Genomic DNA, 21,871 nt, shown 5'->3' on the forward strand with positions numbered 1-21,871 from the left:
GTCCGCAACTCCTTGTTCCATTCTCTACTGGGACGTCCGCAACTCCTTGTTCTGATCTCTACTGGGACGTCTGCAACTCCTTGTTCTGATCTCGACTGGGACGTCCGCAACTCCTTGTTCTGATCTCGACTGGGACGTCCGCAACTCATTGTTCCATTCTCTACTGGGACGTCTGCAACTCCTTGTTCTGATCTCTACTGGGACGTCCGCAACTCCTTGTTCTGATCTCGACTGGGACGTCCGCAACTCCTTGTTCTGATCTCTACTGGGACGTCCGCAAATCTCTGTCCCGCTCTCTACTGGGACGTCTGCAACTCCTTGTTCTGATCTCTACTGGGACGTCCGCAACTCCTTGTTCCATTCTCTACTGGGACGTCTGCAACTCCTTGGTCCGATCTCTACTGGGACGTCTGCAACTCCTTGTTCTGATCTCGACTGGGACGTCCGCAACTCCTTGTTCCATTCTCTACTGGAACGTCCGCAACTCCTTGTTCTGATCTCTACTGGGACGTCTGCAACTCATTGTTCCATTCTCTACTGGGACGTCTGCAACTCCTTGTTCTGATCTCTACTTGGACGTCTGCAACTCCTTGTTCTGATCTCTACTGGGACGTCTGCAACTCATTGTTCTGATCTCTACTGGGACGTCCGCAACTCCTTGTTCCATTCTCTACTGGGACGTCTGCAACTCCTTGTTCTGATCTCTACTTGGACGTCTGCAACTCCTTGTTCTGATCTCTACTGGGACGTCCGCAACTCCTTGTTCTGATCTCTACTGGGACGTCCGCAACTCCTTGTTCTGATCTCTACTGGAACGTCCGCAACTCCTTGTTCTGATCTCTACTGGGACGTCTGCAACTCCTTGTTCTGATCTCGACTGGGACGTCCGCAACTCCTTGTTCTGATCTCGACTGGGACGTCCGCAACTCCTTGTTCTGATCTCTACTGGGACGTCCGCAAATCTCTGTCCCGCTCTCTACTGGGACGTCTGCAACTCCTTGTTCTGATCTCTACTGGGACGTCTGCAACTCCTTGTTCCATTCTCTACTGGGACGTCTGCCACTCCTTGGTCCGATCTCTACTGGGACGTCTGCAACTCCTTGTTCTGATCTCTACTGGGACGTCCGCAACTCCTTGTTCCATTCTCTACTGGGACGTCTGCAACTCCTTGTTCTGATCTCTACTTGGACGTCTGCAACTCCTTGTTCTGATCTCTACTGGGACGTCTGCAACTCCTTGTTCTGATCTCTACTGGGACGTCCGCAACTCCTTGTTCCATTCTCTACTGGGACGTCTGCAACTCCTTGTTCTGATCTCTACTTGGACGTCTGCAACTCCTTGTTCTGATCTCTACTGGGACGTCCGCAACTCCTTGTTCTGATCTCTACTGGGACGTCCGCAACTCCTTGTTCTGATCTCTACTGGGACGTCTGCAACTCCTTGTTCTGATCTCGACTGGGACGTCCGCAACTCCTTGTTCCATTCTCTACTGGAACGTCCGCAACTCCTTGTTCTGATCTCTACTGGGACGTCTGCAACTCATTGTTCCATTCTCTACTGGGACGTCTGCAACTCCTTGTTCTGATCTCTACTTGGACGTCTGCAACTCCTTGTTCTGATCTCTACTGGGACGTCTGCAACTCATTGTTCTGATCTCTACTGGGACGTCCGCAAATCTCTGTCCCGCTCTCTACTGGGACGTCTGCAACTCCTTGTTCTGATCTCTACTTGGACGTCTGCAACTCCTTGTTCTGATCTCTACTGGGACGTCCGCAACTCCTTGTTCTGATCTCTACTGGGACGTCCGCAACTCCTTGTTCTGATCTCTACTGGAACGTCCGCAACTCCTTGTTCTGATCTCTACTGGGACGTCTGCAACTCCTTGTTCTGATCTCGACTGGGACGTCCGCAACTCCTTGTTCTGATCTCGACTGGGACGTCCGCAACTCCTTGTTCTGATCTCTACTGGGACGTCCGCAAATCTCTGTCCCGCTCTCTACTGGGACGTCTGCAACTCCTTGTTCTGATCTCTACTGGGACGTCTGCAACTCCTTGTTCCATTCTCTACTGGGACGTCTGCCACTCCTTGGTCCGATCTCTACTGGGACGTCTGCAACTCCTTGTTCTGATCTCTACTGGGACGTCCGCAACTCCTTGTTCCATTCTCTACTGGGACGTCTGCAACTCCTTGTTCTGATCTCTACTGGGACGTCCGCAACTCCTTGTTCTGATCTCTACTGGGACGTCTGCAACTCCTTGTTCTGATCTCTACTGGGACGTCCGCAACTCCTTGTTCCATTCTCTACTGGGACGTCTGCAACTCCTTGTTCTGATCTCTACTTGGACGTCTGCAACTCCTTGTTCTGATCTCTACTGGGACGTCCGCAACTCCTTGTTCTGATCTCTACTGGGACGTCCGCAACTCCTTGTTCTGATCTCTACTGGGACGTCTGCAACTCCTTGTTCTGATCTCGACTGGGACGTCCGCAACTCCTTGTTCTGATCTCGACTGGGACGTCCGCAACTCATTGTTCCATTCTCTACTGGGACGTCTGCAACTCCTTGTTCTGATCTCTACTGGGACGTCCGCAACTCCTTGTTCTGATCTCGACTGGGACGTCCGCAACTCCTTGTTCTGATCTCTACTGGGACGTCCGCAAATCTCTGTCCCGCTCTCTACTGGGACGTCTGCAACTCCTTGTTCTGATCTCTACTGGGACGTCCGCAACTCCTTGTTCCATTCTCTACTGGGACGTCTGCAACTCCTTGGTCCGATCTCTACTGGGACGTCTGCAACTCCTTGTTCTGATCTCGACTGGGACGTCCGCAACTCCTTGTTCCATTCTCTACTGGGACCTCCGCAACTCCTTGTTCCATTCTCTACTGGGACGTCTGCAACTCCTTGTTCTGATCTCTACCAGGACGTCTGCAACTCCTTGTTCTGATCTCTACTGGGACGTCCGCAACTCCTTGTTCTGATCTCTACTGGGACGTCCGCAACTCCTTGTTCTGATCTCTACTGGAACGTCCGCAACTCCTTGTTCTGATCTCTACTGGGACGTCTGCAACTCCTTGTTCTGATCTCGACTGGGACGTCCGCAACTCCTTGTTCCATTCTCTACTGGGACGTCTGCAACTCCTTGGTCCGATCTCTACTGGGACGTCTGCAACTCCTTGTTCTGATCTCGACTGGGACGTCCGCAACTCCTTGTTCCATTCTCTACTGGGACGTCCGCAACTCCTTGTTCCATTCTCTACTGGAACGTCTGCAACTCCTTGTTCTGATCTCTACTGGGACGTCTGCAACTCCTTGTTCTGATCTCTACTGGGACGTCCGCAACTCCTTGTTCTGATCTCTACTGGGACGTCCGCAACTCCTTGTTCTGATCTCTACTGGAACGTCCGCAACTCCTTGTTCTGATCTCTACTGGGACGTCTGCAACTCCTTGTTCTGATCTCGACTGGGACGTCCGCAACTCCTTGTTCTGATCTCGACTGGGACGTCCGCAACTCATTGTTCCATTCTCTACTGGGACGTCTGCAACTCCTTGTTCTGATCTCGACTGGGACGTCCGCAACTCCTTGTTCTGATCTCGACTGGGACGTCCGCAACTCCTTGTTCCGATCTCTACTGGGACGTCCGCAAATCTCTGTCCCGATCTCTACTGGGACGTCCGCAACTCCTTGTTCCGATCTCTACTGGGACGTCCGCAACTCCCTGTTCCGATCTCTACTTGGACGTCCGCAACTCCCTGTTCCGATCTCTACTGGGACGTCCGCAACTCCCTGTTCCGATCTCTACTGGGACGTCTGCAACTCCTTGTTCTGATCTCTACTGGGACGTCCGCAACTCCCTGTTCCGATCTCTACTGGGACGTCCGCAACTCCCTGTTCCGATCTCTACTGGGACGTCCGCAACTCCTTGTTCTGATCTCTACTTGGACGTCCGCAACTCCCTGTTCCGATCTCTACTGGGACGTCCGCAACTCCTTGTTCCGATCTCTACTGGGACGTCTGCAACTCCTTGGTACAATCTTAACTGGGAGTTCCGCTACTCCTTCCTACTCTATCTATCTATCTAACTATCTACCTACAACTGTTGATAAACTATGATTACTGCGTATTAAACAGATGTCTGTTTGTACGTTGTTTACGAGTGAGTGGAAGCCACGTGACACAGCACAAGTCAACCTCAGCCTAATCGAACAGCTGTTTACTATCAATTTTCAATTTGTTTGAAAGAGTGTTGATCATGAAATGTCATGGTTGCCAATCGATTGCATGTACAGGTAGTCAAGGTTATCGATCTCTGAATGCACCAAGACCTCATCTCCTGGTGATCTGGTTCAGGGTAGTCCCCCTACTCTTCACTTAGTTCACTATGTCTCATTGTCGACCGAAGGTGCAGACATAACTGTTCCATCACTTTGCCAAATTACGTTCGCTTAGACCTACATTGCTTTCATTTGGAGTGTGGACCCGTATGTCGCCCAGACCGCCTCCGTGATCTAGTGGTAGAGCGTCCGCCCGTTGAAGCGGAAGGTCCCGGGTTCGATCCCCGGCCGCGTCATACCAAAAGACGTTAAAAGATGGTACTTGTTGTTACCCTGTCTGTCGCTCGGCATTGAGGGGCTAAAACAGGACTAGTCGGCTCCGAGTCAGTATACTGTGTATGAGTGGGTTATTCATGTTAAACTGCGGCATAGTATCTCAGTGGGCTAGCGCTATAAACAGGCATCAGTCGGGACTAGTACAAGCAGACACACACACACACACACACACACACGCACACGTGCATGCATGTCGCTATATAAGTGCAATAATCTTGGACGCGACGTTATACCCAATTTCACCTCACCTCACCGTATGTCACCAGACAGATGCCCCCTGTTTGAGGCATCCGAGTCCTTTCACTCGACCTGCCCTGAGTTCTGTAGGCTCAATATCTCTGTAGCTCGCTCCGTAGACGCTATTGAACGATTCTCGGAATTCATTCAAAAAGTGTGTCCTATTTTAGTAACATTGCCTGTAAAGTATGATGGTTTATAATGAAAATACGATAATTAACCGTTTAATCGTTATCGATCAGACAGGATATTTTAGAGACGGAAACAAATATTAAATATTACCAACAGAGGCTCGAATGCAGGTGAAGTTTTCGGTAATTCTCATGGTTTTTGCATCATGCTGACAGACTGGTTTAAAATAGTATTCCATTGTTTCAATACAACAGCGTGTGAGACCTACACATATTACCAGCACAAACAGAAATGAAAAACACGTGCAGATGCATTCGTGACCAATTGCAACTCGTGTTATTCCGGAACAAGCCGAATAGCGACTCGTGCCCCTCTCATGGCCATTTTGCGACCGGGTTCCGTCTTAGCGCAAACGGGCATACCTAAAACAATTGTCAACTCGTTGCGTAATGGTTCACTTATATATTCCCCATATATTATATATATTTCAGATGCAATTTAAAGCACATTTGGACATGCGGAATTATACAGTATGATTGAACACATTTAACTGTGTCTTGGGTATATTTTTAAATGCAAGTTATGTGTAAAATCAAAAATTATTTCTGAGGGATTCTTTGACGAAGAACTTGAAATCAAAGCATTCTGATTGGTTTGTCGTATTTTCGCACATAACATTCATCGGGGGGACGAGTCTTCTTGCAGGTTACGGAAAGGGGCGAGTGGTGACGAATGAACATTCCTCGATAGGAGGACGAGTCTTCTTGCAGGTTACGGAAAGGGGCGAGTGGTGACGAATGAACATTCATCAATAGGGGGACGAGTCTTCTTGCAGGTTACGGAAAGGGGCGAGTGGTGACGAATGAACATTCATCAATAGGGGGACGAGTCTTCTTGCAGGTTACGGAAAGGGTCGAGTGGTGACGAATGATGCAGATGTTAGAGTTTAAAGCGTTATTTATCAGTTGCCTAACTGTCGATGCCTACCTGCATTGTAACCACGTGATCAAAACTCAATGACGTTGTTTATCGCGAGAAAAAATGTATAGTTCTTGAAAAAGCTTATTTTTTGTGAGTAATATTCCTTATAGGCGCAATGGCTTGTTTTCACTTTACAAGTGTTAGCACACCTGGTGCTATCTTCGATAATAAATCCTCGCGATATTTCGTGATTCTGTTTCAAGTGGCGAGGTCTATAGCCCTCTCAAAGGCAGGCCAAGCCCTCACAAGTCTCGTAGGCGCTCACTTGCGCTTCAGACAGCTTTGGTCCACTGAATGTAGGGCTGGACTGCAGACACATGTATTATACCCCTGACATTTAACACGTCGATCTGGTTTATAAACATGGAAATCCACTCTCCTCCCTTGAACAGATCTTAATTAAAGATTCCTTTATTCCTCCCTTGAAGAAGTCATGTATATGGTTCACCGGATAAGCCATCACTGATTTGAGCCTGGGAGAGTCGCCTGGCTATATTTTACCAGAATAATTATACTACTCGGTTGTGGAGCGGAATATTCTCGAAACTCTCCATTCCTTAAAAATAATAGGTCTCTGCCCCGGCGGGGTCTCTGCTCAATTATTTTTCAGGAATGGAGAGTTACAAGGATATCCCGCTCCTTAAAACACATCTCTACTCTTACACTTTGACCAAACATTCTAAAGAGTCATAGAACATGCAGTGTGAAGATCAGCTCGCGACGGAGCACGTGCAACAGCGGCAGAGAACACAATCAACTCAATCAATCTTTATTCCTGGTACATGGCCAAATACCTATAGTGCATTGTCTGGGGCGTGTTACAAATTCATACATTTTCTTCGTTTCATAGCATGATAAATGAACATTGATAAATTTCTAATAGTTTCTGTACAACCACAAGTCATTAATTTACAAAATGTGTTACCGTTTGGGTTGCCGTAGAAATAGTTATTTAGATATTTTGCTCTTAAATCTTTATACACTGGACATACACATAAAAAGTTATATTCATCTTCAATACAATCAGTTTTACAAATCCTACAAAGTCTATGTTCTCTTGAAATACCTTCATATCTGCCTTTTACAATAAATAGATCATGTGAGCCACAACGAAATCGAAATAGAGCTGTTCTAAACTTATGTAAATTTACACTTAATAAATAAGGTTCTAGTATAATAGTAGTCTTAAATGTAGTGCTGTTATTTGCTTTTCTAGAACTGGACAAAGAACCATGCCATTTTGGATGTCTAAATTCTCCATTCCCCCAAAATAATGGAGCGCTTAAAAAACAGATGTGTTTAATAAAGAATAATGCGGCTTTAAGAGAAATAACGCCAGAAATGACATGTTGTATTATCTCTTAACGACAGAATGAACAGTGAAACTAAATCTGCACCATCCAACGTTGAGAGCCACATTATAACATTGGCCATTACGTCAGCATTACCATAGAACCCCACACTAACGTGATCACTGAATATTAATACTGTCGTGTCCATAAGCACAGTGTGCATATATTAAAACCTTCTTTAGTCGAAAACAACCCACGTAAGGCCCGTTTCACTGAACATAAAAACAATCTACCATCGGGAACACCTTTTTTTAATTGTACTGAAATGTTCAGTTAGCATTAAAACCAACTCACTCAGCCATCACATGTAGGGGTTTGATCTGTATTTTTATGATAATGTTAACAACAACATTTACATTTGTTTATTGTTATAAATATGGTAATACATATTATCTGAATGCGAATAGATATGTATATATATATTTGACAGATGCGTGATATAAAGTAGTGGAATGGTTATTATGAATACACATACCAGTATAGCTGTTCTCAGGGGTCAGTCACATCAGCGTTAACCAGACATCGTCAATGGCGAAGGTGTCCATCTCTGCGGCTGACTATGTCGTCATCTGTGGATTCCTGTCCCTGTCTGTGGGGATAGGGCTTTATTACGCCATCAGGGGAAGAAGGAGGAACACCAGGGAGGAGTACCTGATGGGGGGACGGCGTCTCCACGTCATCCCGGTGACGCTGTCTCTGTGCGTGACGTACTTATCATCGACGTCCTTCGTCGGGATGCCCGCTGAAACTTTCTCTAGTGGTTTTACGTATGCTTTTGTAAGTCTAGGTTGTGCTGTGGCGATGTTCACCTCCTTCTTCACTGTGGTACCAATGATGCATTCACTGCAGTTGACCAGTGTTTATGAGGTACAGTAAGCAAAAACACAAGGTTAGTTTATAAAACTCTTTGGTAGTGTTCCTCGATGGAATGACTGGAATGGTGCTCTTGTATCGTTAGACTGGACTGTGTACTGAGTGTTGCTGGATGCACCAACAAACAAACACTTCCTTTTGTGTGAACAGTGTATGCGAGGCTGGTGCTGCCGGTAGGGCAGGACACGCTTACCCTTTTCGCGAACACCTGGTGTCATCACTGATTTTCAGTGATCCATTCTCATAATATTCATCACTATTTTGCCTTCAACGCCAAATGAAATGTATTTTGGCACATATTCGGCACGTGTTTCGCGAACACCTGGTGTCATCACTGATTTTCAGTGATCCATTCTTATAATATTCATCACTATTTTGCCTTCAACGCCAAATGAAATGTACTTTGGCAGATATTCGGGACTTATTCTCTGGCGTTAATTTTTTGTGTATATTATGAAGAACGTATGCATGTTTTAAATTAAAATGCAATTATTGATTTGAGATGAAAGAGATGTGAAAACGTATTGATCTGAATCCATCCTATGTCCATTTCACCGACGGCTTCATCATCACCGTCGTTGATATGATTGTTGTTCATGTCATCTGCAACATCGTTTGGTATATACTTGACCTGACCTATCTCATTTGAATATGCCTTATTTTGAATGTCCTGCTTTACTTTTAGAGACGTTAGATCACGTGTCAAACAGCTGAAATTAAGTTTGTGAAGATTGCAATGTCTTTTATTTATATCGCACTGCCATCACCCAAAACTATATAATCTAATTAGCTTTTAAAGTTCAAAGGTAGGGTTGCTCGCATTAATTTCACGGCGCATTATAAGCCAGGGGTGGATTCTCGCATTATTTGGCATTCCTTCCATGATTACTGTTTCCGAAGTATCCATTGTTCTCAGTTCCATTGATCGTTAGTTGATAGGGTATATCGAATAGGTCGAATTCAGATTTCCATTGATAGTTCTACAAGACGTAAAAGTTAATGAATACAGTAAACTACGGCTATAACGAACTCAAAGGGACCACTAATTTTAGTTCGTAATAACCGTAGTTCGTTAAACGCATATATACAGCATATATACTACAAATGGACAGGACTAAAACATAAGTTCGTTATATCGGTCAGTTCGTTATAAGCGTGTTCGTTATAAACGTAGTTTACTGTATTCGGAAATTCATAAAAATAATTCAGATCCCCAGTTAAAGAGTTTTGGAAATTACAAATTTGCAGATGACTTTCAAGATGGAGATTAGAGAGGGTACTGAGGGGCTTTACGATGGATGATTAGTTACACGTCATGCCCGACTGACAAACTATAACTCACTCAAGGAATAGAAAAGAATATGATTGATAAGGAAAAAATGGCATTTGAATTTGGTAAAGACAACTCAGTTTGAATATGCTATTTGTCATTACAGTATTTCCAACTGCGGTTCGGGTCGGTGGTGCTGAGACGATGTATCAGCGTGGTGGGGATGGTGCAGAACGTAAGTTAACGCTGTGTGAGTGAGTATGGTTTTACGCCGTTTTTAGCAATATTCCAGCAATATCACGGCTGGGGGAAACCATTGTTCCCATGTCGGGAATCGAACCCGGGTCTTCGGCGTGACGAGCGAACGCTTTAACCACCAGGCTACCCGACCGCCCCTAACGCTGTGTAAAATGACTGAGGGACACACTGAAGGTTGTACAATTCCAGGAACATGGTGCCTCCTTTCTGCTTTTGTTTTTCAGATGCGTGAATTGTGTTTCACAAGCTTGTTATGCTTTCTGATACAGTTATTGATTGGAAACTTCGATTATGTTTGATTACAGAACGTTTTGAAATATATTTACCTTCCAGATCTTCTACACAGCTGTAATTTTGTTAGCGCCAGCAGTTGCCATAGAAACAGGTAAACTAACGATCAAAGTTATTCACCTTGAACTACTTGGGCTTAAAAGTAAGGGTTATTAAAAGTCCATACGTATTATCTAAATGTATATATGAATATGGAAGTCAAAAGACGACATCGTTTAAATTGCTATGCGTCATCAATCATTTATATTTTCATATTTTTTCACCTCTATTTTGTTTTGGCGCTTGATAGTCGAGTCTGGTTCTTCTCTATCGTTGACGTTTTATAGTTGCTAAAATTCTTTGCAAATAACGTTTGTGTCCTCACAGTTGCTGGTCTCCCATTGTGGGTGTCGGTGCTGCTTGTGGGAGCTGTTGCAACACTCTACACGGCCATTGTGAGTTACTCGTTCATCATCACTGATCTTTCAAGAATGCTCATCTTATCCTAGATCATACAATAAAAAAACACAACACAATGTTGCCCTATGCCATAATCTGAAGATGGTTTCTATTTTCCACACATTTTTCTGGTTCAGGGTGGACTACGGGGCGTGGTCGCTGTGGACGTATTCCAGGCCCTTATCTTGGCTGTTGGGTTGTATTCAATATTGTTTAAGGTAAAGTATTTCATTCTGTACAGTGTTTCGCGAACACCTGGTGTCATCATTGATTTAAAGGGATCCGTCACATAGTATTCACACCTATGTTGTCTTTAACGCCAAGTGGAATCTGTTACAGCAGATAATCTAATGTGAGTGAGTATGGTTTCACGCCACTTTTAGCAATGTTCCAGCAATATCACGGCGGGGGACACCATTGTACCCATGTCGGGAATCGAACCCGGGTCATCGGGGTGACGAGCGGACGCTTTAACCACTAGGCTACCCGACCGCCCTTTAACTTTTCGTTTTATAATACGTTCTGTACTGATGGTAGCCAAGCGGCATTTACAGCAAAACTATACCTGTATATGTGAGGATCCCAAACTCAAGCCTATGGATTCTAAGAAAATATTACAGGAGCTTATTATGCTTCACTGCTGCGGAAATTGCGGGACGCTATCAAGCTTAAGAGGCGTGGCATGCTGACCAAGGGTGTCCGTCTCCTGCAAGACAGTGCTCCAGTACACAACTCTCATGTTGCCCAGACAGAAGCGCGGTCCTGTGGCTATGAAATCCTTCCAAATCCTCCTTACTCTCCTGACCTTGCACCATCTGACTTCCACCTCTTTCCAACCATGAAGTCATTTTTGAAGGGAAAACGTTTCACAGATGATGAAACACTGATTTCTGAAGTCAAGTCCTGGTTTGAGACGCAAAATGAGGGCTTTTACAAGCGAGGTCTCCATAGTTACATAAAACGATGGGAGGAGTGTGTAACTCTAGGTGGTTCCTATGTGGAGAAAGACTAATACCTATGCCAAGTTTCATTCCACTAGGTCCATCGGAAGTGGGTCAGTGGAAATCAGGGGAAATGAACACCCCAATGACATCAGCTCAGACGTAATACTGTCTTTGTTTCAGGGAGTGTATGACATCGGCGGCATCGGACTGACCTGGGATCTGGCAGTCCAGGGAGGGAGAGTCCCGCCTGTAGAGTAAGATTTCTACATGGACATTCCTTAAACAATGTTTGTTTATTTCTTGTTTAACGCCGCACTCACCAATATTCCAGCTACACGACGGCGGTCTCTAAATACTCGAGTCTGGACAAGACAATCCAGTGATTGATATCATGAGCATCGATACACGCAAATGGGATACGATGACATGCATCAACCAAGTCAGCGAGCCTAAGCACCCGATCCCGTTGGTCGCCTCTTACGACAAGCATAGTCGCCTTTTACGGCAAGCATGGGTTGCTGAAGACCAATTAAACAATGGACAAATTAAACAAATACCTTAGTTCATCTGCTTGTGTTTTTTCAAATATATCAAAGCAAGTAAGGCATGCTAGGAAATGTGTGCGACTGTTTGTATCCCCTATGTTTCAGTTTCAGTGCGGATCCCCGTGTACGTCACTCGTTCTGGTCTCTCGTGGTGGGAGGCACCTTCATGTTCATGGCGTATATCTTCGACCAATCAGCAATACAGAGGATGTGTGCGCTACCTAGCGTCAGACAGGCCAAACTGTAAGTTATAAGGACATAAACCTGATCAGTCAGTTATCATCTCTGTGATAGGTGGCCCAGCCGTCTAAGGCAGCGCATTTTGCCAGTGTCAGAAACCAATGTTTGTGGGTTCCAATCCCGGTTCACTCTGATTCTATTTCTTGGTGTTTGCACCCGGATGTACAGTTCTTGGGCGGCTGTCGTGAATCGTGGTCGGCCCGAACGTGGATTGTCATGCGTTGACCCAGAATTTTGAAATCGTAAAACGAGACATGAAATTGTATTCTGGTTGACATTTAGACGACTCTCCAGCTTGATGCCGGCCCATGGCGATGTTGCGTGTTGCAGAGTTAAGTCGTGGCATAGTTAAGTTCGTTAAAAATTGCAAAATCATGTAACACTTTTGTAGACAGATGTATTCTTTTTATAGCCAAGTAGAGCCTTACGTTTTCATTATTTTGCCCGTATAAAACGTTTAAGGTGGCGTTTGGGCGACATGTTTTAGAAATTTGTGAACAACGCTCCCAAAGTGAACATTTCAAAACTAAACGGCACAATTCCCTGTCCCAAATACTCACATCCGTATATGTAGATGATCCACGGCGTATTTCAACAATTTAGAAGCCATTTTGGTGAGAGAAACAATATTCATTGTTTAACGCCGCTTTTAACGGTATTCCAGTTATATCACGGCGTGTCAGCTTAATGTGGGAGGAAAGCCCGAAGTGATGCAGGTCTCAGATGTTTACCACGAACACGGGTATGGTGGCGAGACCGAGATTCGAACCCACAATCGTGCCCCCCCCCCCCCCCATTGTTATACAATCGGTTATGTTTTTCTTATATTGGAGTGTATATATATATATTGTTCAAGTTGAATATTATTTGTTCAAGTTTAATCAGCTATTCATTTCAAACTTAACGCCATATCATGTAATGCTGTACAAGAATCTATTCAATCCTGTTTTATCGCAGTAATTCTTCAAAGGGGTTCAGGAATAGATCCCAGTTCCCACTTGTCTATAACTGATTACTAAAATGACTAAATGGTGGTCGGAAGGTTGTGATGATGCGATCAGATGCTGATGCTGCCAATCACCTAGTTCTGGTTCCACCCTCATTTCGTTGTAGAGAGCCGTGATGCAGTTGTCATATTGCGGACAAAATCCGGGTTAGAATTGGTCATTAGTAACCTATGCTTGTCGTAAGAAACGGCTCGGCTTGTCGTAAGAGTGAGTGAGGATGGATTTACGAAATATTCCAGCAATATCACGGCGGGGGACACCGGAAATTGGCTTAACACAATGTACCCAAGTGGGGGAATCGAACTGGGTCCCCAGCGTGACTAGGGTACCCCATCGCCCCGCTTGTCGCAAGACAAGAGACGACGAACAGGATCGTGAACAAACAAAACACATATTGCACAGTGTCGTCTCCTTACCTGTTACAGCGTCTATGCAGCCACTGCCGTCGTGGTGAGTATCTATGTGGTGAGCATAAGTTTCCTTGGACTCGTGGCCTACAGTTACTACACAGTTCAAGGATGTGACCCGTTCAAGGCTGGATACCTCAAGAACAGAAACCAGGTAATACTGGGTTATACTTCAGAATCGGTTTTGTTAAAAATATGTGAAATGATCAAATAAGCGAGTGAGTGAGTAAGTTTGGGTAAACCCCGCTTTTATCAGTTTTCAAGTTATCACCGAGTGTCAGCTTCATGTGGGAGGAAAGCCCGAAGTGATGCAGGTCTCAGACGTTGACCTTGGGTGAACCCCACGAGCACGGGTATGGTGCTGACAAATCTTGACACATAATCGTGGCGAATCGGGATTCGATCCCACAATAATAGATTTCCGCCCATGGGACGCAACTCTGCATAACGAATTGCGGCTCCTTAGGCGATTGGGCTGCCAGTGCCCGCTCGAATAAGTGTATTTTCTTTGTAAAACACTGGATTCACCATGATGTCGGCATGTCTCTTTTCAGATGTGTCTAAACGTTTACCCTCTAAGCCATAACGTCAGCATAGTCACGCCCTATGTCTTCATGTCCAAGGCATTATGCCAGCATATATACGTTACGTCGTTGCCCATTACGCCAACATGTTTACAGTGTTCCAGTTTAACCATGTCTACAAGTCTGACCTATGTGCATACATCACTATCTGGTTGAAATAACGTGGCGGAATGAAAATATGATAGATTAGAAATGTAATAAATAGAAAACTAAACCTTACCATTCCGTTGATATATCAATTAAATTAATGTTACAAAACATCGTTATATAGAGAATCTCACCCAAGTGTATTTTGATATCAAATATACCAACACGAGTTGATAAAAGTGGCAAAAAAGGCAAAAAAACGAGTGTTGATATATTTGATATCAAAAGACACGAGGGTGAGATTTTATTTATCATCCATCATTCTTCCAACTTTTTCAGTTTGTAGACAGTAATTAGCAGTGTCTTAAGTGTAAAAAGTACTGCTAACAGCTTCAGTAGCAGAGCCATTAGTGATGTCTTTTGATTGTGACGGCATGGTAACAATGACGTCACAATGGTCTGCAAAGCATTGTGATACAATTTCATTGCAGCAATAGCTACACTGTAGATATCGCTTGATCTCACCCAAGCGATATCTCCTGTGGGAGCCAGTTTTGGATGATAAATCAGGTTACAGCAAAGTTCTCAACTCTGTCAAGGGCACGGGTGGCCCAGTCGTCTAAGGTGCCGCAATTCGCTGAGCAGAGTTGCGTCCCTTGGACACACCAGAAACATATGATTGTGGGTTCGAATCCCGATTCGCCCTGATTATGTTTCTAGGTTTTTCAGCACCATACCCGTGCTCGTGGGTTTCACCGAAGTGGTAAACGTCTATGACCTGCATCACTTCGGGCTTTCCTCCCACATTAAGCTGACGGGCAGTGATATAACTTGAATACTGTTAAAAGTGGCGTTAAGCACAACTTACTCACTCAACTCTGTCATGTTTCAGCTCGTCCCTTATTTCATGATGGAGATATTCAATGGCATACCGGGCATGTCGGGTCTATTCTTAGCAACAATATTTAGTGCTGGACTCAGGTAATTATGATAATATTTTCGTATTCATTAAAACCATACATAATTCTTTGTCATTTCAGTTCTCTTTCAGGCATCGTGTGATATTTGAGGATGGGGGTGAAATTTATTTCATCCATAATTTTTGCATCATGAAAATGGTGCCATAATTGAGGACGGTCACCTCATGCGACACTAGCAGGTCACATTGCCATCTCATCCTACAGGTAGCCATTCGCTACAGGGTTAACAAAGGCATATTTCGAACAGTTGCCTAAGAAGATACCACATCTTACTTAAGATAAGTTAAACGTACAACTTTATGGATAACAACTAGTTTATTGCATTTAGCACTATTCGAAGTAGAATATTACACGTTATCAAGCAGGTGTGGTAACAGTGTACAAATCTACATGTACATCGAAACGTAGCTAAATGCAAAACTGTCATTTATTTAATTGAACTGTTTATTTACATTGTTCACTTTTATTAACTACATCGGAAATCTTTCTAAGTTCTGTCTCCTCCGTCATCAACGGCCTCGCCGCCAACACCATCGAGGATCTACTTCGACCAGTGTTTGACCGGTATAACACAGCCGAGAAAGGGAAAATCTTCACTGCCAAGATGTCAGGTAAGAGTCATTTGGGTCGTCATAGTTAAGAGGAAATTAGGAAACTCTCGATTCTCATTGGCCAGTCAGAGGACTCAACTCACAATAATCACTGCTGAATGAAACAGCAGATTTGAAGGCGTCATCACCGTGGATCATCGAGTCAAGTATTATGATGTGAAACAAGAAAACAGCGTTTCACACTATACCCCGCCATGAGGCACATTAGAAGTTTGTTTGTTCATATAGTATAGTGGACATAAACTATATATGAACAAGAGCCCCATAAAGCCTTAAGAAGAGATAGGAACTTGGGCCGCTTTTTGTCATCAGAAAACAATATTAAATGTGAAATTAATACACACAAAAAGGTACACAAGTATATCTTAGATAAGCATGCAAACTTTCATTCATGTAACTTCAGTAGTTTGAGAAATCTTGTCTCAATTTCACGTAGTAAAAGCACAAAGTTGAAAATCACGGAGCAAGGGCTATAACTGTGTACAAATTGAATTTACATCAATGTTCGAACTCAGTTGAAATCATGACCAGTAACACCAGTGTGTAAAATTTCATTTCTCTGACTTAAACAGTTTTTGAGAAACTTTTAATCCTTTGAGAACCGGATGGACGGACGAACTCCGTTCCAATATCCTGCGCCCCACTTCGTGTCGGGGGATGATAATGTTTGAGTATGTACAGCGCCATCATTCGTTCAAAAATTTGATTTTATTATTGGCGTTCCCTGAATTCACATTGATAACCCTACCCGTGAAGATCCGGGCTGGAATAGGTCTTCAGCAACCCATCAAAAGGCGACTATGCTTATCGAAAGAGGAGAGTAACGGGATCGGGTGGTCAGACTTGCTGACTTGGTTGATGCTTGGTTGGTCATTGTATCCCAATTGCCTGGATCGATGCTCACGATGTCAACAACTGCCATGGCCTGTCTGGTCCTGACTCGATTATTTGAGACCGACGGGGGGGGGGGGGGGGGGGGGGCTGCGGAAGATGGATCCTCAAGCTGTGATTCAAATAAATATAAATTGAATACGTTTATTAACGCATGATGAAAAACATGAATACATACAGTCAGAAACGTCCATTCATTCTGGCTCAGGTTCATTGATTATTTAATGGCTCGAGCGCACGTGATTCACAATTTATCCAATGACCCTCGACCCCGTTCACTCTCGCGTACACCCGAAAGGTTAAAAAACTCAAACAACCAATTCAATGGGAATATTACGGAACGAGACTGGTCTCCGGAACATAATACGAAATTGGATTGCTTTACCGTATGTACTCTCTCACAGGGCGCATCCATACCCATGCACTCAATGTTACCAATTACCGAGGAGTTTGCCATTTATTTGTCATGGTAGAATGGAGAGCATACTGTGTTTCCAGTGGAGAGCTGGGCCACCAAATTCATTGAAAACACAGAGTGGTCTGTAACTTAATTCTAACATCTACTCACCTGGACCCGTCTGTATTTGGCATAACTACAATATGCAGAGCAATATACTGACAATCGAGATATATAAATTATGAGACCATGTTGAGAATACAGATTATATTTAATTCCTAATACTTGAAATTTACGACGCCGAAACACGACAATAATTGTCTATTTCTCATACACTGTTCTTCTTAAAATAATCGACGTAATTTCGCTCAATGAAGTAACTTTTGAAACTGCGTAGGAATATACAGTGAACCGTCCAATTTGCCATTTAATACCAACTGATTTCTAGCTACAATTATCTATATAATCAACATCATATTTGAAAACCATTATATTACATTATTGGGAATGTTGGTCAAAAGTTTATTGTGCAAGCTGACATAGAATCGATATGTTGAGATTACAGTATTGTTCATGCATGTTTGGTGACCTCAGCTGCATATTTATCGGCTCTAATGACCAAGTTTACCCGTTTGGATTATCGCATTGATAACTCTAGCCATAACTTCTCGATTCGACAATATGTGAACCGGGAAATCTGCAGGTAAAGGAAATTAGCGTGAAACCAACAAACAACCACAAATGGTATCCAATCAATGATTCTATTTCAAAATTAACTAGGTTTACAAATCAACACAATGACAGTACACAATATAGTAGTAATACAATATTCAATGGCAGTATATATCATTATGAAATATGAAAATACAGTGGGGATTACGAAAGTCAGTGATAATAATATATTCACCCAGCAGCGACAGTGGTCAAGCTTCCGCGACGGCCTAGTCGGGGAATCCGGGGTGATGAGCGATCTTCACTCGAAAGCTGGTCTGGATGTAATGAAATGCGTGAATGACGGAGTGTGTGAGCGATTCGAGAGGCACAGTCTGACTAGCCACAGGAAATTTCCATACAGTATCCTCGTAACATAGAATAGTCCACATGTTTCTATAACACTCTATCACAGTCCACGGTCATCCGGAAGTTTACACATGAGACTAGTATCAGAATATAGTCAATATATAACTTTCTCAAAACTGCTTACATTTAACACTACTACATTCCTGACAACTAATCACTGCTAAAATACAACAGAAACAATATAATAAAGTTACAATCAGTGTTCAACAATAAAATGCCATATAACAGTAGTTCACTTTATGATGTGTTCCGTTTCAGTGTTCTTCTATGGAAGTCTTTGCGTGTGTTTATCTTTTGGTGCATGGAGTCTGCCAGGAACTGTTATCCAGGTCAGCACAATTCTACGGTGTAAATAATAAAAAAATAAACAAGCAAGCAAACAAATGACAAATTATTCATAATTATAACTGGAAATGAGTATCCATTGTTAAATAGCTCTGACTTTATTTTGTCAAACAAGTACATTCAATAAAGGAAAGTTCAGGAATTTATCTCGACTTGGTCAGAGGTCCCGAGTCTGCAGAAAATAACAGTTAAAAATCCCAATTGGAATATAAAATTTCCAAATTACTCAGAATTTACGAAAATAAGAAAGCCAAAATGTCCGTGGACATATCCTATACAGAACAATGTGATTATATTAATCGTTAATTACAGGCTGCAATAGGAATTGGTGGAGCTTGTTCAGGCCCTGTACTTGGCGTATTCCTTCTGGGAGCTGCAGCGCCGTGGGGGAACATAACGGTTGGGGGTCGACTATTTGGTATTCTGGGGGGAGGTGGAATTTTTTATGGAGACGAGATATTTTTTTCAGCTACAGCTGCAAACGCAGATCTTGTTCTAATTAAAACTATCAGCTTACATATGTTGTTTTTGGTTGTTGTTTTTAAATGCCGCATGTCTTGGTAGCATAATATGAACAGAGGATCCTTGTCTTTTCTTGTCAAATAACGTGATTGTCTCATCGTATGACCTGCCAAGTTGATATTTTCATATCGCAGCGCCATCTCCCTACTGTATACAGTCACGTGTACGATATATGTATTCTCAGCTTACACGTGTCCGTCAACAGGGGGCTGCGTCTGGCTTGCTGATGTCTCTGGTGCTGAACGTGTGGATCGCACTCGGAGGCATCATGTACGGACATAGACCTGTACCACTACCGCCGGCACCAGGTAACTCCTGTCACGTTCTGGATGCATCCAACATAACAGGCATGTACCTCCCTGGCCCGTTCAACAATAGTACAGGCCTCTACCTCCCTGACCCCTTCAACAACACTACAGGCCTCTACCTCCCTGACCCCTTCAACAATAGTACAAGCCACCAAGATATCAGGACAAGGTAAGACGTTTATCTAACAACATTCATTTTTTTCAGTGAATTCAAAAACAATCCCTCGACCAATGTTCACATACGGTTCTTACTTTCTTCACATATCAACGGGCCCATGAAGATCCATGTTTGCTGTAAAAGGCGAATGTACTTGTGGTAAGAGGCGACTAACGGGTTCAGGTGGTCAGTCTTGGTTGATGTATGTCATCGTATCTCATGTGCGTAGATCGATGATCTTTTCAATCACTGGATTGTCGGTTCCAGACTCGATTATTTACAGACCGCCGTCATACAGCTGGAATATTGCAGAGTGTGTGTTAAACAAACAAACAAACAAAACACAACTTTGTACAATCTATTGAGCATGTATGTTCAGTGGGCCGGAGGCCTGAAACTCCATGAATAAATCTAATCAGCTATAATTAGCATACACATATTGTTTTGTATCCAAAAACGAAGTAGCATAGGTCATCAAAAACCTCTTTATGTCATTGTGAAGTTCCTCTTCTCCTGTGCCTGGTAACAACGTCTTTAGCGATGTCAAATATATGATGTAGTTCCTCTTCTCCTGTGCCTGGTAACAACGTCGACTCTGGTGACTACTCCCTCTACAACATCTCCTACCTGTACTTCGCCATGGTTGGGTGTCTGGTGGCGTTTTCAGTGGGGTTGGTGGTCAGTCTGGCGACAAGTGAGTCATCTGTGTTAAATTGGCACCAGCAACCACAGCCCGGCTGTGAATAGTTCCCTGAATTCATCAACATTCAAAAACAAATTTTAAGTTTATTAATTTAAATATATTCATGTACTCTGCCCTTAACGGATGAGTCGACCCTTTATGACTGTTAACAAGAATAACATTAGGTTGAATTCCGCTGTATTTATTGAGTTAATGTGGAGGTACATGTAGGTGGTGAATTATATAATGAAATGTATGTCGTCAGAACACCTGCATGAGCCGGTGAGGGATGAGAGGCTCCTCCTGCCCTTTGTGCGGCGATTCTGGAGCCCGAGTCAGACAGATGCATCACGACAGGTGAGTGAGTGAGTGTCTGTGTGCAGGGTAACTTCCATAATAGTCAAGCTTTATCACAGCAGTTTGTAAATAACCGGATTTGGACCTGGCAAGACACCGACTGACCACATAGCCTGTACTCCCGTTCCAGTTATATAAGTCGCACCACGAGGTATAACAAGGGAAAATAACACACATCCAACCATAGCGCTTAATAGCTCCAGGGGAACATGTAACCCTGTAGTTCTTGGGGCCACAATTCGCTGTGCAGAGTTGCGTCCCTTTGGTACGCCATGATTCGGGGATCGAATACCAATTTGCCTGGATTTTGTTTCTAGGTTTGTCAGCATCACACCTGTGCTCATGGTTTCATCATTTCGGGCTTTCCTCCGCCACTGACACGCCGTGATATAACTGGAATACTGTTCAAAGTAGGGTTAAAACCAAACTCACTCACTTATATCTCCAATACTTTAACTGTGCATCACTCAACTCTTGCTCAGAGGTTGTTTGATCAAGGTTACAACATTCAAGGCCTCAGTAAAGCTTTCAAAAGGTTTTATGGTAGACATGTGGAGGACATTTCCAAATTTGATGCATCAATGACAAAAATGATGTCCGATAACAGCAATATCAAGGCGGGTGCTCCAGAAAAGGGCTTTACACATTGTATCCATGTAGGGAATCGAACCCAGGTCCTTCGGCGTGACGAAGGAATGCTTTCACCTCAAGGGTACCCCACAGCCCCTAACTTGTCAGAACATGACGCGAAACAGTTGGTGCCCCGTGTTGGGTTTTCATGGCAAGCTATTCCTGTCTAACACAGAGATACTTCAAAGATGGGGTCCAAGAGGACTATATTATGTCTATTGTATGTTCAGCACATTCGCACATAACATTTCTTTCCCTCTTAGAAGATGATCTAAACATTGCCCGGGCTTATGAAGGATCACAATCATTGTTTCAGGCTGAGAAACAGGGGTACCCAGAAACACATTCCATTGAAGGCCTACAGACTCAAGAGCAGCTGATCACTACTGAAGTATTCCCAAAACCATTTTCTGACATGCTATGAACTAACTTGAAATCAATTCCCGGAGTGATGGAAATAGTAACAGCATTGCCTACGTAATACTGCCTTATTTGGTCATTCATTACTATGGTGTATTTGATAGTACGGCAGAAACAAGAAGTGATGGTCAAAGAATATTGTATTTTATAATGAAACCGTAGGCAATTGTAAAACGTGCATCCTTTGCAGGAAATGACGTTTCATGACTACCAACAAACTTGATTTTGGTAAGAA

The 21,871-nt window shown here is 43.6% G+C and overlaps 1 protein-coding gene and 2 long non-coding RNA genes across 3 annotated transcripts; all 3 read left to right on the top strand.

Annotated features, from left to right (window-relative positions):
* The first annotated feature begins 7,811 nt into the window (after positions 1-7,811).
* LOC124138126 (sodium-coupled monocarboxylate transporter 2-like) lies at positions 7,812-21,640 on the top strand. The gene is made up of 14 exons (XM_048393833.1): positions 7,812-8,179; positions 9,622-9,690; positions 10,047-10,098; positions 10,371-10,438; positions 11,567-11,640; positions 12,037-12,174; positions 13,604-13,739; positions 15,149-15,237; positions 15,729-15,847; positions 18,474-18,544; positions 19,288-19,559; positions 20,108-20,241; positions 20,495-20,586; positions 21,533-21,640. Exons 1-14 carry the CDS (start codon positions 7,841-7,843, stop codon positions 21,638-21,640), a joined length of 1,761 nt encoding a protein of 586 aa, XP_048249790.1. The 5' UTR covers positions 7,812-7,840.
* LOC125378337 lies at positions 10,639-12,167 on the top strand. Its single transcript, XR_007220204.1, has 3 exons — positions 10,639-10,660; positions 11,567-11,640; positions 12,037-12,167. It is a non-coding gene; the product is annotated as an uncharacterized LOC125378337 (long non-coding RNA).
* Positions 15,803-18,931, top strand: LOC124138144. The gene is made up of 3 exons (XR_006861600.1): positions 15,803-15,847; positions 18,474-18,544; positions 18,873-18,931. It is a non-coding gene; the product is annotated as an uncharacterized LOC124138144 (long non-coding RNA).
* Positions 21,641-21,871: the final 231 nt, after the last annotated feature.

The sequence above is a fragment of the Haliotis rufescens genome, unplaced genomic scaffold (assembly GCF_023055435.1).
Source record: "Haliotis rufescens isolate VD_foot unplaced genomic scaffold, xgHalRufe1.0.p SCAF_12, whole genome shotgun sequence".
NCBI lineage: Eukaryota > Metazoa > Mollusca > Gastropoda > Lepetellida > Haliotidae > Haliotis > Haliotis rufescens.